General features: G+C 44.4%; 1 protein-coding gene across 1 annotated transcript in view; it reads left to right on the top strand.

Moving 5' to 3' along the window:
- The window catches only part of CAMTA1 (calmodulin binding transcription activator 1), a 376374-nt gene that overhangs the window by 311836 nt on the left and 49027 nt on the right, over positions 1-15511 (top strand). The window contains exons 8-9 of the mRNA XM_050714866.1: positions 7264-7404; positions 9666-11521. Of these exons, the coding sequence (XP_050570823.1) occupies positions 7264-7404; positions 9666-11521 (1997 nt within the window). The remainder of the gene's footprint in view (positions 1-7263; positions 7405-9665; positions 11522-15511) is intronic.

Genomic DNA, 15511 nt, shown 5'->3' with positions numbered 1-15511 from the left:
TCCTCCTGTTGTGGTCTTAAATAAGATGTCTGCAAACCCTGAGCTTCTTGGCTGACTTTGGGGATGGCTTTCACCTGTCTTGCACGGGTGGTTATGGATGAAAAAATACCCTCTCAGGGTGGTCAGACAGGTCTGAGAGCATTATGGAAACACCATTAGCTTGTTTTAACTGTGAGCTAATTAAGGGGCTGAAATTAACACATCTGAACATCCATGAAAAGGAAAGTACTCACTGCAGATGCTCTGAAGATTTGTGTTTTTTTTCAACATCTCCAATTGATTTTCTTTAGTAAAATTACTGAATGGAGACTGTAAACAATGAAATAGCCTGCCTTCAGTTTTTGTTGCTTTGAATTTTTGATTTAGTTCTGATATGTTTGTCATTTGCCTTTACACTATGACATACACAATCTCCTGATTGTCCTGTCTGGACTATCACTGCTGGCTTGTCAAATGTCAGTTTCAGTGACTCACTGTGGCCAAACCAGCTCCTGGGAGACAGCACCACTTTGCCAAACTGCAGTCCTTGAGACTGAAGCTGATGAGCCTGGAAGGAATGGTTATGCATTCACAACCTCTGTCAGAATGATTCCTCTCTCCTTCAAAGTTAGGAGGTGGGGCGCCTTGTCTTAAAGGTATAAGCATGTTCAGGGAGCACAGGAAGGTACTATAAAGCCTCTACTGAAAACTAACTGTTGCTGTTTGCAGACCTGCAGCAACCTTACTGACAGCAGTGTCCTAACTGATCATCTGAATCAAAAGGGTCATTGTGTGTTGCTTCTGAATGAATGCAACCTTTCAGGACATTTGTGCAAAATGAGTAGTTGATAATACATGAAAATTTTGTGGAAACTGTGTCAGAGACACGTGTAAGTCATTGCAGTATGCCTGATATGAAGAATGGATCTCAATTTGGCATTGCTTTCTTTTTCTTTTTTTTTCTCTCTTATGTCCTATTATAGTCTTGCTTTGAGATCTCTCTGAACAGATTAGCAGATGTCCTTTGGGGCATCTGGTGGTAAAGCAGAATGCAGTGGCAGAGTCCAACACAGCAGAATTCTGTATATAAACTCCATATGATCAGCAAATTGTCGGCCAGCTCATGTTGGGGGTTTCTCCAAATCATCCTCTTCTGGCCTTCTCATCCCTCAGCTGGCAAAGTATGAGTTATAAGCTTACAGCTGGTGCTACATTGCAATCCTTCTTTCAGGTCCACTATAATTAAGAGATATCTTTCTTTCTGAAAAAAAAAACAACAAAAAACTTTTTTTAAACTTTTTTTTTTTTTAATTTCTCTGATGCTTGGAAACTGATTGCTCCTGCTGCCTGCGTGCAGCCACAGCTGGGGAAACCAGAGGTTTCACATAATACCAGTCAAACAATAATTTTGGGCATAGGCATTTCTTGTCTCATGTGAGTTGCCTCTCCCTAGAGTAACTGATTCTGTCTGTTCTGCATGTGTCAGTGAAACAATCTGAGGCTCTTGGAGGTAACCTGAAACTGCATACCTGTGTTGTTGCAACCGGAGAGGACATTAAACACTTGTAGCCCAATATGAAGTTTAAATAGTAGTAGTCAGCATGAATGTGGTTTGAGGAATTGAGTTGTTGGGTTTTTGTTGTTTTGTTGTTGTTGTTGTTGTTTGTGCTTTTTTTTTTTGGTTGACTTAAATTTATATTCAGTTTCGATAATTGTTTAAGGTTTTTTATACTTAATCTTAAAAGACAAATTGTACAGAAATGCTGTATAGGTTGATTTTTACCGTTCCCAAGCCTATTTGTCAGAGCTACAAATTGATCTTCAATGGAAGCTGAAGCTTGCCGGCTGTTTCATCTGACCACCACATAAAAAGTAGCACAGATTCTTTAAAAGAGCTCGGTTTTAGCATATTAGATGTCCAGCTTTCTTTGAATAGTATTTACATGTTACTATAATTGACTTCATTAAGAAGAGAATACAGTGGTAATTGCTAGATTGGTTCTCGTATCCCACTGGCTACTATGAATACTGATAGGAATATCAGCCACCTGCCTGATTTCTTATTTTCTCACTAAGATGTATCTCCTACCCTTTTCATTACTCCATACATACTGCTCTAAACGTGGGTTACCTGTGAGAAATGCATCCGTCCTCTCCCCTGTAGCACGAGGCTGTGGCCAGGGATGTCTGGGTTGTCCCTAAGCACCCCCATGGTCTCTGTTTTGCTCCTCCACCTCGTGAGCCCGACAGAGCTGGGCAGGGGGCCGGCAGCTGCTGTGGGCACACAGGGTCCGAGGGCTGGCAGGGGGCTGTGCTGTGCAGTGCTGGGAGCAAGCGAGTGCCTGCCCTGCGTCCGGAGTGGGAACTTGGTTCCATCGCGGGTGGTCATCGTTTCCCCAGAGTAGCTTATTCATATGCCTACGTGGGCCACCCCTTAAGGAAGCACGTTTTCCGTAAGAGATGATTTTGCCTGCAGTAGAACATTCCACTTTGCAAAAAGAACAGAATTAGTGACCATTTTTCACCTGTTGCCTTGGGCAGTCTTTCAACCACCGTTCAGAGATATCACAGTGAAATAATCCTGATCTGTGAAATTGAGCGTTAATAGTAACCCAGTATGAACTTGACTGTTACCAGTAATGAAGAATTGAGGAAAACTAAACCAAATTTCCTGTCCCCCTAAAAATGGCTTATTAAACCAGATACGGTAATTATAGAACCATCTCTGGTAATTACAGAATGCATCTCTGAAGAAGTCATGAGCACACCATCCTCCTTTTCCATTCTTCCTTAGTATTTTTTTCTCTCCTCTTAGCCTTCAGCTGTGGTAACGATCAGAGTCAATACTAGAGCATCTTCTCAGGTGGCTGTTCTCATTTCCTGGCATTTTCACCCAAGATCTTGAGGGGGAAGATAGGCGTTCGTCACTGATAATTACGTTAAAAGAAACTTCAAAGTTAGAATAGATTAACGTGCGCTCTCACGCACCTCTCTGTTCCTCACCGCGGGGCTTGCGGGCCCGGGGGCGCCCCGGCCGCCGCCCGGCGCTGCCGGTTCCTGGTCGGCTGCTGCCACCTGGCGGCCGCTGCCGGGGGGCCGCGGGGGCTGCGCGGGGCCGGCGGCCGCGGCCTCCCGCCGAGCCGCTTCCCCTCAGGCCCGCGGCGTCCTGGCTAGGAGGAGGATTCGCCGTGCGGGTCGAGTCGTGAGCGGCTCCGTTGGCGTGTTGAGGTTCTAGTTTGTCGCAGGAATAGGCTTTTAAAACCCTCAAAAGCTCGCTCTGCTGTCGTGACGCTCATCGCAGCCGCGGGAGCGGTGGTCCTGCCTGTGGTGCTGTCAGCCCAGACACCGTCAGTGGCAGCCTATGGCTCGGAGGCACGGTCCTCTGTCCAGTGTGAGCTGTACCGTGAGTGCTGGGCCTTGGCAGCAGTAACGAGTACAGAAAAATACACACAATTCACGTTGATTAGCTGTTGAGATTGTTGGACAGAAGCCAGGACAGAGGATAATAGTAATGGGTAGTAAGCACACAGTGGCTGTAAGAAGCGATGCAAGGGTGGCGTGGCAGGCAGCTGGGCTGTCAGTACCAGCCGTTTGACTTTCTCTCTTGAACAACCCAGCTTTTTGCTGTTTTTGAACAGCAGGAGCTTGGGGCTCCTGGCAGGCTGGGCTGTGCTGTGGGAAAAAGTTTTGTGTAAAACATGTTTTAAAGAGAGTCCTAGAAAAGAAGTGGGAGACGTGTAACTTATGTGAGGTATGCATGTTCTATAGCCTGTTGTCTCTGTGAGCAGCGAATGTTAAAATATCTGCTGCTGTGATAGCATCTTTGTCCTGATTAACATTGTCAAAGGCAAGAACTCATCGTGTGATCTACTTTTTATTATAGGTGAGTGTCATAGATAGCTTATGAGACTAGCATAAGGGAGTTTGCTTCAGCACTGTTCTTTCATGTGTGAATAGTATTGAACTTCAGGTGGTTGTGCGTAAAAATGCTGTTAGCTGTAAATAAAGGTTGTGGACGTTTCATTTTGAGCTTCAGAAGAGTAGTGTCCCACTGGTCCTCTCTAAGCGTAATTCAACCACATGTACTTCCCATTTGCTATTAAATTATCAGGTTGCAGTTGCATCTGAGCAAACTTTTGAGGAAAGGTTTCATTTTGGAAGAAAGACTTCTCTTTAAAGAATGGCTAAGAGTGAAACTTCCGCACAAGCCCTTACAAAGACATTAAAATTCATTAAGTGACATTAAGAAATGTCAAATGTACAAGGTCATCTTCCCTACCTGCATTCCCAGCAATGTGGCTCAGGAAATCTTCATAAGTGATAAAGAGTGGAAGTAGATGGCTGGAAAATCAAAACTGAATAGTATGCAGGTGTCTGGATATGAAAGGATAATGAAAATCTCCTCCAGCTGAGCTGAGAAATCAGAGCAAGGCCTTTATTTCTGTTAACACAAATATTGTGAAAATTAAAGGGACAAGGCTGCCGTTTCCAATTGATCGTCTCCATGGAATCGGCCTCCTAGTGTCAACAGTTTGTGGAGCAGGATCTGGGAAGCAAAACAGACTTTCACTCCATCAGCAAGGGAGCAGGACGAAGTTTTTCTACTTAGAATATGGTCAGCTGTTGGAGGATTTTGTAAAGTGTTCTGTATCAGATGTGAGCAGGACTCTTACACAAGGGTTTGCAGTGGACCATCCAGGATATATCACATAGAAGCCTGACCTTGAATATTCCCAATGTTCCAGCTTTGTCAGTTTATCTAGATTACCTGTTTCAGGCGGGCAACATCATCGTTATTCAAAAAACAGAAGACAGGCCCTTACCTGTCAAAAACAGGCAAAGGAGCAGCACCAGAGGTGTAGGGAATGGCATTATATAGTGTATATCTCTCTGTAACCTGTGTGCTGCATGTATAGGATACAAAAGAGCAAGAGCTTTGGATTAGAAACAGAAAGTGTAAAATGTGTGAGGTGGCGAAGAGGAACATCTAGAACATTCAGAAAAGGTAAAATGATCGGATCAAAATGTAAGAAGTTTATTTTAGGGGCACAGTTTGTTTAGGGTGGAAGAAACCACAGAGAGGGAATGGTCAGGGTTTTAACCATTGAGACAAAGAGAAGTAGATGTCTGATCTAGAGTGAAGGTGAGACAGTGAGGTAGGCTTGAGGTGATGGGGAGGAGGAAGATGCATACAACACTGAAGGATTGTAGACCTGGTAACTGGGGAGGACCGAGCACCACCAGCAATTGAAGAAGTCAAAAATAGCCAGGATATCATAAGAAACCTGGGCGATCATATTTTTCTACCTGTTAGCTTTCTTTGGCTTTTGAGCTGACTTCTTGCTGGTAATCTAGGTAACTTTTTCATCCTTTGGTAATGATGGTTAGGAAGGTCCCGACAGTGTTAATGAATGGGGAGCCACTGGATCAATACAGGGAGGTTATTTTGATTCTCTTCACAAGGGAGGAAATCAAAGGAAGGTGTGAGCCAGTTCTCACAAAGCAAGGTTGGAGGCAGTTCTGCTAGGAGCAGCATTAGCAATATGAATTGTGGACCCTCCTCCAGCCTTCCTTCTCTTCTTTAAATACCCAGTGAAATACCAGTAATTTTCCCTGGTTCTGCTGCCTTTGTTCTACAGGCACTGTGCAGAGGGTGCATGGCAAGGAATATTTTGCTGCTATAATGCAGCAGCTTTTACACCAATTCATGGTAGAAAGGAAAGTGTTGGAGTGCTTCACAGCTTTCATTTAAATTATAAGGAAATATAAAAGAAATCTGAACAGAAATTAGAATTAAAATACTTCCCAGAATTTATTTTAAGTTTTAATCTTTTTTTCCTTCATGTCCTTACATTAGGACTATATTTAATCCGGCATACTTCTACAGTGGTTTCACTTTTTGAGCCACGAAGAAAGAGGAGGAGTGTATACGTCTGCTTTTTGTTAATCTTCTTTTCATAATGCACTTTCTCCCTTGTAGAGATCTCCTTTCCTGGTGATTCATTTATGTGTTAGGAAGCCAAGCATGACATGTTAAAAGCTGTCTTGATAGTGTTTGATATTCGTTACTAACAACTCACCTACTCACAGGAGTTTTTCTTTAAAAGGGGGAGGGAGAAAATCTGCATGTTGAATGTGCTAAGATAGTGAATAATTTGCATTAAGCATGCAGACATTCTTTTTTTTCAGTCTGTCACCCTTCACTGTTTTTTTGTTACTATTATTTTATAACCTTCACAACATGCAGGGAGTATAAGCACTAAAAAAATAAAAATAAAAAAATAGTCATGCCACATGAACAGAAGCTGGAGCCTTTCTAAATCAGCCGGAGCAAGGCTAGAGAAAGACCTTTCCTAAGCGCACCATCTCAATGTGGATTTCATGAACTTGAAACTACATTGCTGCCTCAAACTGCCAAAGGCTAGAACATGCAGCCAGGAAGATCAGTAAGAAATGCGTCCCCAAGATAGCTGTAGCTTCCAGATGTGACAATGTAAAGACCATGAAAAAGATGAAGTAGAGAATAGGGTGTTCCCAAGAAAACCCAGTGTTTGGAGACCTAATTTGTGAATGCTACAGACATGTTAAAGAGAATCCAAAGCTTTGGTTTCCGGCTGCTTTTTGCAATAGATCCGTGATGGAACTTTGTTATGCTGGAAGGACTTGAAAATAATATACATGGTATGTATATGTATCCAGCTATAAGGCTGTCCGTCACTTCTCAGCTTCCAGCTCACAGCTGGATTCTGACTTAATGAGAACCATCATGAATACACAAACCATGAGATATCATTCACTTACCAGACTTGCCCACTATAATACAGTGCTCATCACTGGATTTATTAACAATAGGGAGCAAACTCCAACATACTGCTGTAAAATACACTTTCTGCACATGGCAACGTGTATCTGAGCTCACCTCTAGAGCAAAACATTTCTGAAGTAACCAGAAATAACTTAGTACAAAGTTTCTCAGTAGTAATTACAAATCAGTAACTTTATATAGCAGAAAATATTCCAGATACTTTAGTGCATTTTAATAGCACTTTCAATGTATTGTTGCAAAATTGCTATTTGAACATTTCTTACAAAGCATAACATCGTATGTGACAGACTAATGTACCTAGAATAATAAAATGAATGTGAGTGGAGGAACTGAAGCAAGAAGCATGTATAAACTAAAACTTACACATAATAACAGATAATAAACAGATAATAATAAAGGTTGACTTTTGATGTTTTCTGGCAAGTTTTTGATGAGAAGTCTTACTGTTCTCTTCACAGTTCATGGCATTAAGTGGACATGCAGCAATGGAAACAGCAGTTCAGGGTTCTCAGTGGAACAGCTTGTGCAGCAGATCCTTGACAGTCACCAGACCAAACCACAGCCTCGGACACACAACTGTCTTTGCACTGGTACCTTGGGTGAGTACACTGAGAGGGTACAAAATGCTTTCAGCTTAATCCAGACTTGGAGTAGGGTTTGTAGTACTAAAATGCTAAAAATACTGTACCATGGAGTAATCATGTAACTGGAATCTCTGTAAAGAATGCAAAGACTTGGTAATGTGCAAGTTCTAATAAATGCCCTCCATATGTGACCTACCCAGAAAGTTTTTCTCTTCTACATGCTCAACTTTTGTTACCAAAGCCTCAAAATTCGATGTTCTGCCAATCTCACCCTCTGAAATCCTTGCCCTGCAGCCTGCTTTGTTGGAGAAAATGGGCTCAGGTGGTTAATTACAAGGTATCACTAGAAAAAGACAGGTTTTACTTAGTTACCATGAAGACACAGATTTCTTTCCTGTTAAAGATGCTTTTGTTTTGAGTGAGAGGAGAACAAGAAACAACATCTTTAGTATTAGAACTTTATGCATCAAGTGGGAAGCTGAATGAATCATTTTTCCATCTCATCTACTTTATAACCACCCCTTCCAATTACTTTGGTCAAGTAATATATATATATCATATATTAATTAGTCTTCAGAGAAGTTTGTAAAGGAAAGCTGTCTGTGCTTCAAAGGGTTTATTTTCTTCTTCATTTTTGGGCGGTTGCGTTATACAATCAAGATTTTAAGTAAGAATGATGACCTCTGAAATACCTGGGTTTGGATTAAAATGCAAGCCTTAAGGCTCAGCATTTGATCCAGGCTTGCAGATCTGAACATGAATTCTTTTATGCTTCCCTTTGATGTTTTGTCTTGTGCTAAGTCTGCTGCATGTTTTTTGACATAACAATACCACTTTGTTTTGTAACAGCCAGCACATTGACACATGCATTCCCAGTTCCTTACACAAAGACTGCAGTGTGAAAGCCTTTCCCTTGTCTTGTTCATCTCTATACCTAGGAGAACAGAGAGATTTAATACTGCATCTAGTCTCAAAAGCACTGTCCTGGACTACTTTAAATGACCTGGTTCAAAGCTTGAACACATAACAGAGAAGTTCCACTTCAAGGGCAAGGAACAAAAGATTTGGCAAATTACAGTGGCTATGCAAACACTTTGTGTTACCCAGAAGATGGCATTTATAATTGTAGCCATTAGCTACAAGGAGGAGGTTTCTTTTCCTCATTAGTCATTGTATAGTACAATAAATAATGTTCCTATCTCATTCTAGGAAGAATGAATCAATTAAAGAAACATACATCAAAAATTTCTGGGCTCTTCTTTAAACAACAAATGCAGTCCTTGCACCAGAGTTTATGGTTAGGATGCCTATGCAGAGAGAATTGTTTACTTTCCATAGCTGATTTCCAATCTCCTAGAAACTCAGGTGATGTTCATCTTCTGCCAGACTCATAAAGGCAGTGGCTGAACTCCCACAGAGAGTTGTCTTCTGGTGACCTTTACTTAAGCGTTCTTCAGCCTCTCTGACACTAATCATGCTCTGTGTGACCTCTCAAAGTACTAAATGTTTATTTGTCAGCATACAGACAACTTAGAACAAGAGAAACACGTCACCAGCCTTATGGGAGGGAAAGCATTCTTTGTGCTGCCTAATGTACTTTCTCTTTAATAATTTGATGGCATCTGTGATGGACACGATGATGACAAGAGAACAAGGGTTGCAATCTAGGCAGTAGGGTGATGTCAGGGACAGGAGCACAGTATAGCATCTGTCACCTCCAGATTACCAGTCAGCATCCAACCCACATGAGCAGTTGTCAAACCATCTGACATCAGCCAGTGTGAAGAGCGGAGTGCCTGTGTCACAAGGGGTCGAGGTCTTGTCCATGATGCAAATGGAACAGGGCTGCTTCTGCCACAGCTGACAGCAGTAGTCCTTGCTTTGCAGACTTTGCTCTGAGATCAGGCACGTGTTTAAATAGGTCTGAAACTTGTCACAGATGCTGATTCCTTTCATGTGTCAACTGGTTAGGGCAGGGAGGAGGTGGGGGGATAGGTGCTATGTGTGGTGAGGGGAAGCGTGCACATGGGCGTGTTTTGAGGTTGCTGTCTTGCACACAGATCTATGCATTAGACGGAAAGTGTGCTTTAAGTCTGACACTAGCAAGAAATTAATTTTACTCTCAAGGTGTCTCTTCCTCTCTAGCACGTGTGCTCACTTTCTCTCTCTCACATGCACCTAAGCATGGCTTTCCTTTGCTACAGCCATAAGATACACACCTAGCATCTTTTTTAATTTTTTACTTACTGAATGACAAATGTTGTTTTCTGGCACAGGGGCAGGAAGCAGTGTGCATCACAAGTGTAACAGTGCCAAACATCGCATCATATCACCAAAGGTCGAACCAAGGACAGGTGGGTACAGCGCTCATTCAGAGGTACAAAATAATGATGTCTCTGAAGGCAAGAATGAGCACAGTCATGGCAAGGCCTCCAGCCGAGAGAAGAGGAATGGCAAAGTGGCGAAACCAGTGTTGCTCCATCAAAATAGTACTGAGGTTTCTTCCACCAACCAGGTGGAAGTCCCTGACACGACCCAGAATTCTCCTGTGTCCATCAGCAGTGGATTAAATAGCGACCCAGATATGGCGGATAGCCCAGCAGTCACTGGTGTGTCCAGTATGGCTGTAGCATCAGTTATGGGAAGCCTGTCACAAAGTGCCACAGTATTTATGTCAGAAGTCACCAGTGAAGCTGTGTATACCATGTCACCCACTTCTGGCCCAAATCAACACCTTCTGTCCTCAGATGCAGCTGCACAAGGGCTGGTACTTGCCGTGAGTTCAGATGGACACAAATTTGCTTTTCCAACAACAGGCAGTTCAGAGAGCTTGTCGATGCTACCCAGCACTGTCTCCGAGGAACTTGTGCTCTCCACAACTTTAGAAGGAAATAGAAAAATTCCAGAAACCACCATGAATTTTGACCCAGACTGTTTTCTTAATAATCCCAAGCAAGGGCAGACTTACGGTGGAGGAGGTATGAAAGGTGACAGCATCAGTACCAACATAAGGCAGTCACCCACAACAGAACGTAGCTTCAACTTCAATACGACCCTCACGAAAGAAATTAAAACTGAGGACACATCTTTTGAACAACAGATGTCCAAAGAAGCATTTTCCTCCACTTCTGCATCTAACACTCTCACCCTCACCACTGGTTCAGGTTTGCTTCCATCTGGAGGAGGTCTGAGCCCAAGTACCACCTTGGAGCAGATGGACTTCAGTGCCATTGACTCCAACAAGGACTATTCTTCGAGCTTCAATCAGACAGTCCAGAGCCCTCACGTTCATCAGACCCCTTCCCCCAGCTTCTTTCTGCAGGATGCCAGCAAACCTCTTCCCCTTGAGCAAAACACCCACAACAATTTGAATGACACAAGTGGTTCATTTGTGAGCACGTTAGGAATCCCCAGTGTGAAAACAGAGTCCTCATCCCAAACCACTTCCAACTGTAACGGCACAGTGGAAACCAGAATAGAGTCCACCTCTTCTCTCCAGCTCATGCAGTTCCAAGCAAACTTCCAGGCTATGACTGCAGAAGCTGAAGTTCCCATGGAGACCTCCCAGCAGGCAGAAGGCAATGAAAATCTACTTAAATCAGGGGATCTTCAAGCCTGCAGCACAGAACACTACTTGCAGCCTGAGGCCAATGGGAGTATCAGGAATGGGAACAATCTCCCTATTCTCCAAGGAAACATGGTCCAAGGACTCTATCCTGTGGCCCATCCCAGCTTGAATAACTCCTCCAACATGGAGCTTAACTTGGACCACTTTGACATCTCCTTCAGCAACCAGTTTTCTGATCTAATTAATGATTTCATATCTGTAGAAGGTGGGAGCAATGCTCTCTATGGACACCAGCTGGTGTCAGGTGACAGTGCCGGACTATCTCAGCCTGAAGACAGTAACAGAACAACCTACAGCCAGGCTGAAATGTGCATTCCTTGCTGCAGTCCTCAACAAGCCAACATGCAACTCAGCAGCACAGAGAATGGAGCCAGCACAATGGCATACATGCATGTGGCTGAGGTGGTCTCGGCAGCTGCAGCACAAGGCACCTTGGGGTTGCTACAGCAGAGTGGGCGCTTGTTCATGGTGACAGATTATTCACCAGAGTGGTCTTATCCTGAGGTAAGTTAGGGCTTTTACTCATGAACATTTATTGCCTTACCTTTACTCGCTTTGTTAGTAACAGCTCCCAAGAACTGTTTTGTTAAAGCTTTGACAGGGCTTTTAAAATATTTCTCTTAGTAGAAAGAGCATCCGAGGCCCTTTGCATGTCTGAGTGTACTTTTAATGAAGCACTTCATCACCCTAACAGGGCCCTTTCTTCACTTAGAAGCATTTGAACAGAAATGTTTTGTTTCATTGAAAAGCAAAGTATTTCCCATATGATGGCCTCATAATGCTACCAAGCTATGTTAGAGCAACATAATTTGCAAACTGGAGCTGATCATTGAAGCTGGCTGTAATGCTCTTAGCAGAATTAACTCCTGACCTGCAGTGTCATAATGAGTTCAGCATTTACCTCCATCCTATAAACTATCCAAAGTGAGTCACATGCACCACAAATTAAAAATGTCAGCAGCACTGACTTTTCTGATGTGAAGGAATGCTAGAGGAAAGAGGCTGTTTTGAACCCAGAAAGACAGATTGTTTAACCTTCAGCCAAATGATCCTGCAGTATCTCCAGGAGCAAGGCGTTACGGAAATGGGTGATGAATTGGCTTTCAGTGGCTCTAAGCACTCACATGCTCTGCAACATGGGACTTGGTGTGAAAACATGGGTGTTCACTCTACAAATGGAAAGGAAATGAGGTTGCCAGCATGCAGTGCCAGTGGGCACTGATAAAAAGCCTCAGTCAGGAGTTTTCAACCTCCAGTTAGATGCTTTCCCTCCAGACAAGTCCACCTTGGCCAGCAAAGTGCCAGTACAGGCTTAGCAAAATTCCAGCTATTAATTTTCTTAATTTGCTAGCCAGTATTTGCTGTGCAGAAGCAGTCAGATACAGTGAATACTGCTTGTCCTGCATTTGCAACCACTGGAGAAGGATATCAAGTGCTGCTTGTTTGCATTTGTGCAGCTTTCCTGTGTGATAGTCATCAACAATCAGGGTTTCTCAGGGCGCATTAGCTCCAGCACAGAGTTAAATATCCTATGCTGCTCTTTGGATAGGCACTCAGAAAGGGCCCTGAGATTCCTAGAAGTTTAGTTGGCAATTGTAGAGATTTACAATTTGTATGATTTTTTTTTCATCTTGGCAACAGGTATCTCACCTTACAGTAAGCCCAGACCTCTGGTCTTCTTAGTAGAGAAACTCTCAAAATTACAATCTGATAATGTCCTTCTGGCACTATTTACATTTTTCTTTTCTGGCATTTCAATCTCCTCATTGCTGCAGTTACATCATAAAAATATTAGGCATCATGTGCTTTATATCTCTCAGCAACCCATGAGCAAGTTTATGTTGTGAACTTGTGAAAGAGTCAGAAAAGCCATGGAAACAGTATTGTCATCTTCGGAACCAATTCTACCATAGATCTATGGGATTCTTGGGATAGAGCCTTGCTTGGTTTCTTCAGTACAGTAATTTTGCTTTCTTACAGTTTTCACCTGGTACAAGTCTGTTAGTGTTCTCCCACAGTAGTAGCTGTGTCTGTGCCCTGGATGTGGTAGTTTTGCCTTGTTTAAAATCAGAATGGGACTGTAAGTCTTGTCAAGGGAAGTACTCACCAAGGCAATGGTGAAATTTCCCAAACACACCTGGTTTGTGCTGAATGTCACTCTTGGTTTTGGACTTGGTTTTGCACTCCTGTATCTGCTCTGGCTGCTTGAATTACAGTTAAATAAGCATCTTACTAGTGTTACTACACTGAATTATGTGTGGTGGATGTTGCAAATGATACAAAGTGATATTTTTCCTAAGTTAGGCATGTCTTGCTGTCGCTGCTTCATGGTCTCCTCATGTTCCCATATACATGAGGAGAGCTTCCAGTGAAATGTGCTGGAGTGCCCCCATGAGAGTGTTGGACACAGTGAACCCCTGGACAGCCCCAGGGCGCTCTTTCTCCCAGCTGGGCCTCCACTGCCCTGAGAGAAGGCACAGGGAAGCACTGGATTAACTCAGTCCTATTTGTGTTGATTTAAGTGCTGGATGTGGCTGGTGCCTTTTTACACGAGCAGGAAAGGCAGATGCCAAGGACTTTTACTTGCATTATTCTCTTATGGCTAACGGAGCACTGCTGAGGTCCTTGTCAGGAGAAAGGTCTGGGACAGGCTTGGCTCAGGTCGCTGAAGTTGTGGTTGAAGGACCCCTTTGCAAACACAGCCCTGCTTTTGCAGTGCCCCTTCAGGGTCACCCCTACATCATCACACTTCCTTATTTAACCAAGTTCCTAATACCCAGAATAGTGCACGTTGTATCATTGCTGTTTCTAGGGCAGATGTCCCTGTGTCACAGTCATGTCAGATTCATTGTCCAGCCCCTGTTGTGCTCTGAATTGTGACCTTGGAGGCAATGTGCCGCCTATTCACATATCAGCAGATGTGAAGATACCATGTATCTTCCATCCATATCAGCAGGGGCAGGATGGCGATGGCAAGCTTTCAGTACACTTGCTGTGATTCACCTGTGGCACTGTTCAGTGACAAGGAAACAAGCCTGAATCCTGCCCAGGCAGCAGCAAGGAATGGAGAAAGCTAAGGTGTTAATGGGCGTGAAGTGGGGATGAAGGACCAAGAAGTTACAAGGAGCTGCCTGCTGGGAGGGATGTTTGGCATGCAACATCGAAAAGATTTGCCGTCACTGATCTAGGAGCTGACAAGTGACCAAAGGAAAGAAAGGCCATCTGCATGGAGGGAAAGAGCAAGGTCACATTGGTGAAGCATGGGATTTGAGCGTATGGACAGGTGCAGGAAACAGTGCGAATGAAGAGAAACAAAGATGCTCTGTTATGGAATACTATTTGCTTTTGACCTCAGTGTAAAGTTTGCAGGCCTAAGGCACACCTGCATTGGGTTTCCATGGAAGGGTTTTGGTAGCAGGGGGCTGTAGGGGTGGTCTCTGTGAGAAGAGTCTGGAAGCTGCCCCATGTTAGATAAGGGCCAGTTTCAGCCAGCTCCAACAGGACCCAGCCCTGGCCAGAGCTGATCAATAAGCGACGTTTTTTGCGCCTCTTTGAGAGTGTATATAAGAAAGGGAAAAAAGAAAATACTGCTGCACAACAGCAGCCGTGGAGAGGCCCCTGGTGGAGCAGGCTGTCCCCCTGCAGCCCATGGGTCCCACATGGAGCAGATCTCCATGCTGCAGCCCCCCTGTGGAGGAGCCCCCGGTGGAGCAGGTGGATGTGGCCTGGAGGAGGCTGCGGCCCATGGAGAGCCCCCGCAGGAGCAGGCCCCGGGCCGGAGCTGCAGCCCGTGGAGAGGAGCCCACGCAGGAGCAGGGGTGTGGGGAGAGCTGCCGCCTGTGGGGGACCCGTGCTGGAGCAGTTTGCTCCTGGGGGATGGACCCCATGGTACGGAGCCGTGTGGGAGCAGTTCTTGAAGAGCTGCTGCCTGTGGGCAGCCCCCGCCGGCTCAGTTCGGGAAGGACGGCATCCCGTGGGAGGGACCCCACGTGGAGCAGGGGCAGAGACGGACCGTGAAGGAGCAGTGGAGACGAAGCATTAGGGACTGACCGCGGCCCCCATTCCCCGTTCTTATTCACAGCTCCAGGGGAGGAGGTGGAAGAGGATGGAAGGGGGGAAGGTGATTTTAGTTTGTTTTCAGTTTCTCACTGATAAAGATTGTTAGTAATAGGTAATAAATTTCATTAATTTCCCTATGCTGAGTCTGTTTTGCCCATGAGGATAATTGTTGAGTGATTTCCCGGTCCTTACCTCAACTCTTGAGCCCTTTTCATCATATATTCTCCCCCTTTCCCCTTGAGGAGGGGGAGCGAGAGAGCAATTGTGGTGGAGTTCAGCTGACCAGCTGAGTAAAACCACCACAGCACCACACAGTATCATCACTTCCCTGCAAAGGCCGGGCCATGGCAGTGAATAATGTGAACAGACAGCAGCTGGCTTGTGACTTGCTTGCTCTGCCGATGACTGGGACATCAGAGGTGACTGGTGCCAAGG

Source organism: Cygnus atratus, chromosome 21, assembly GCF_013377495.2.
Source record: "Cygnus atratus isolate AKBS03 ecotype Queensland, Australia chromosome 21, CAtr_DNAZoo_HiC_assembly, whole genome shotgun sequence".
NCBI lineage: Eukaryota > Metazoa > Chordata > Aves > Anseriformes > Anatidae > Cygnus > Cygnus atratus.
The sequence above is the reverse complement of the archived record's forward strand: the minus strand, read 5'-3'. Positions and strand labels throughout refer to the sequence as shown.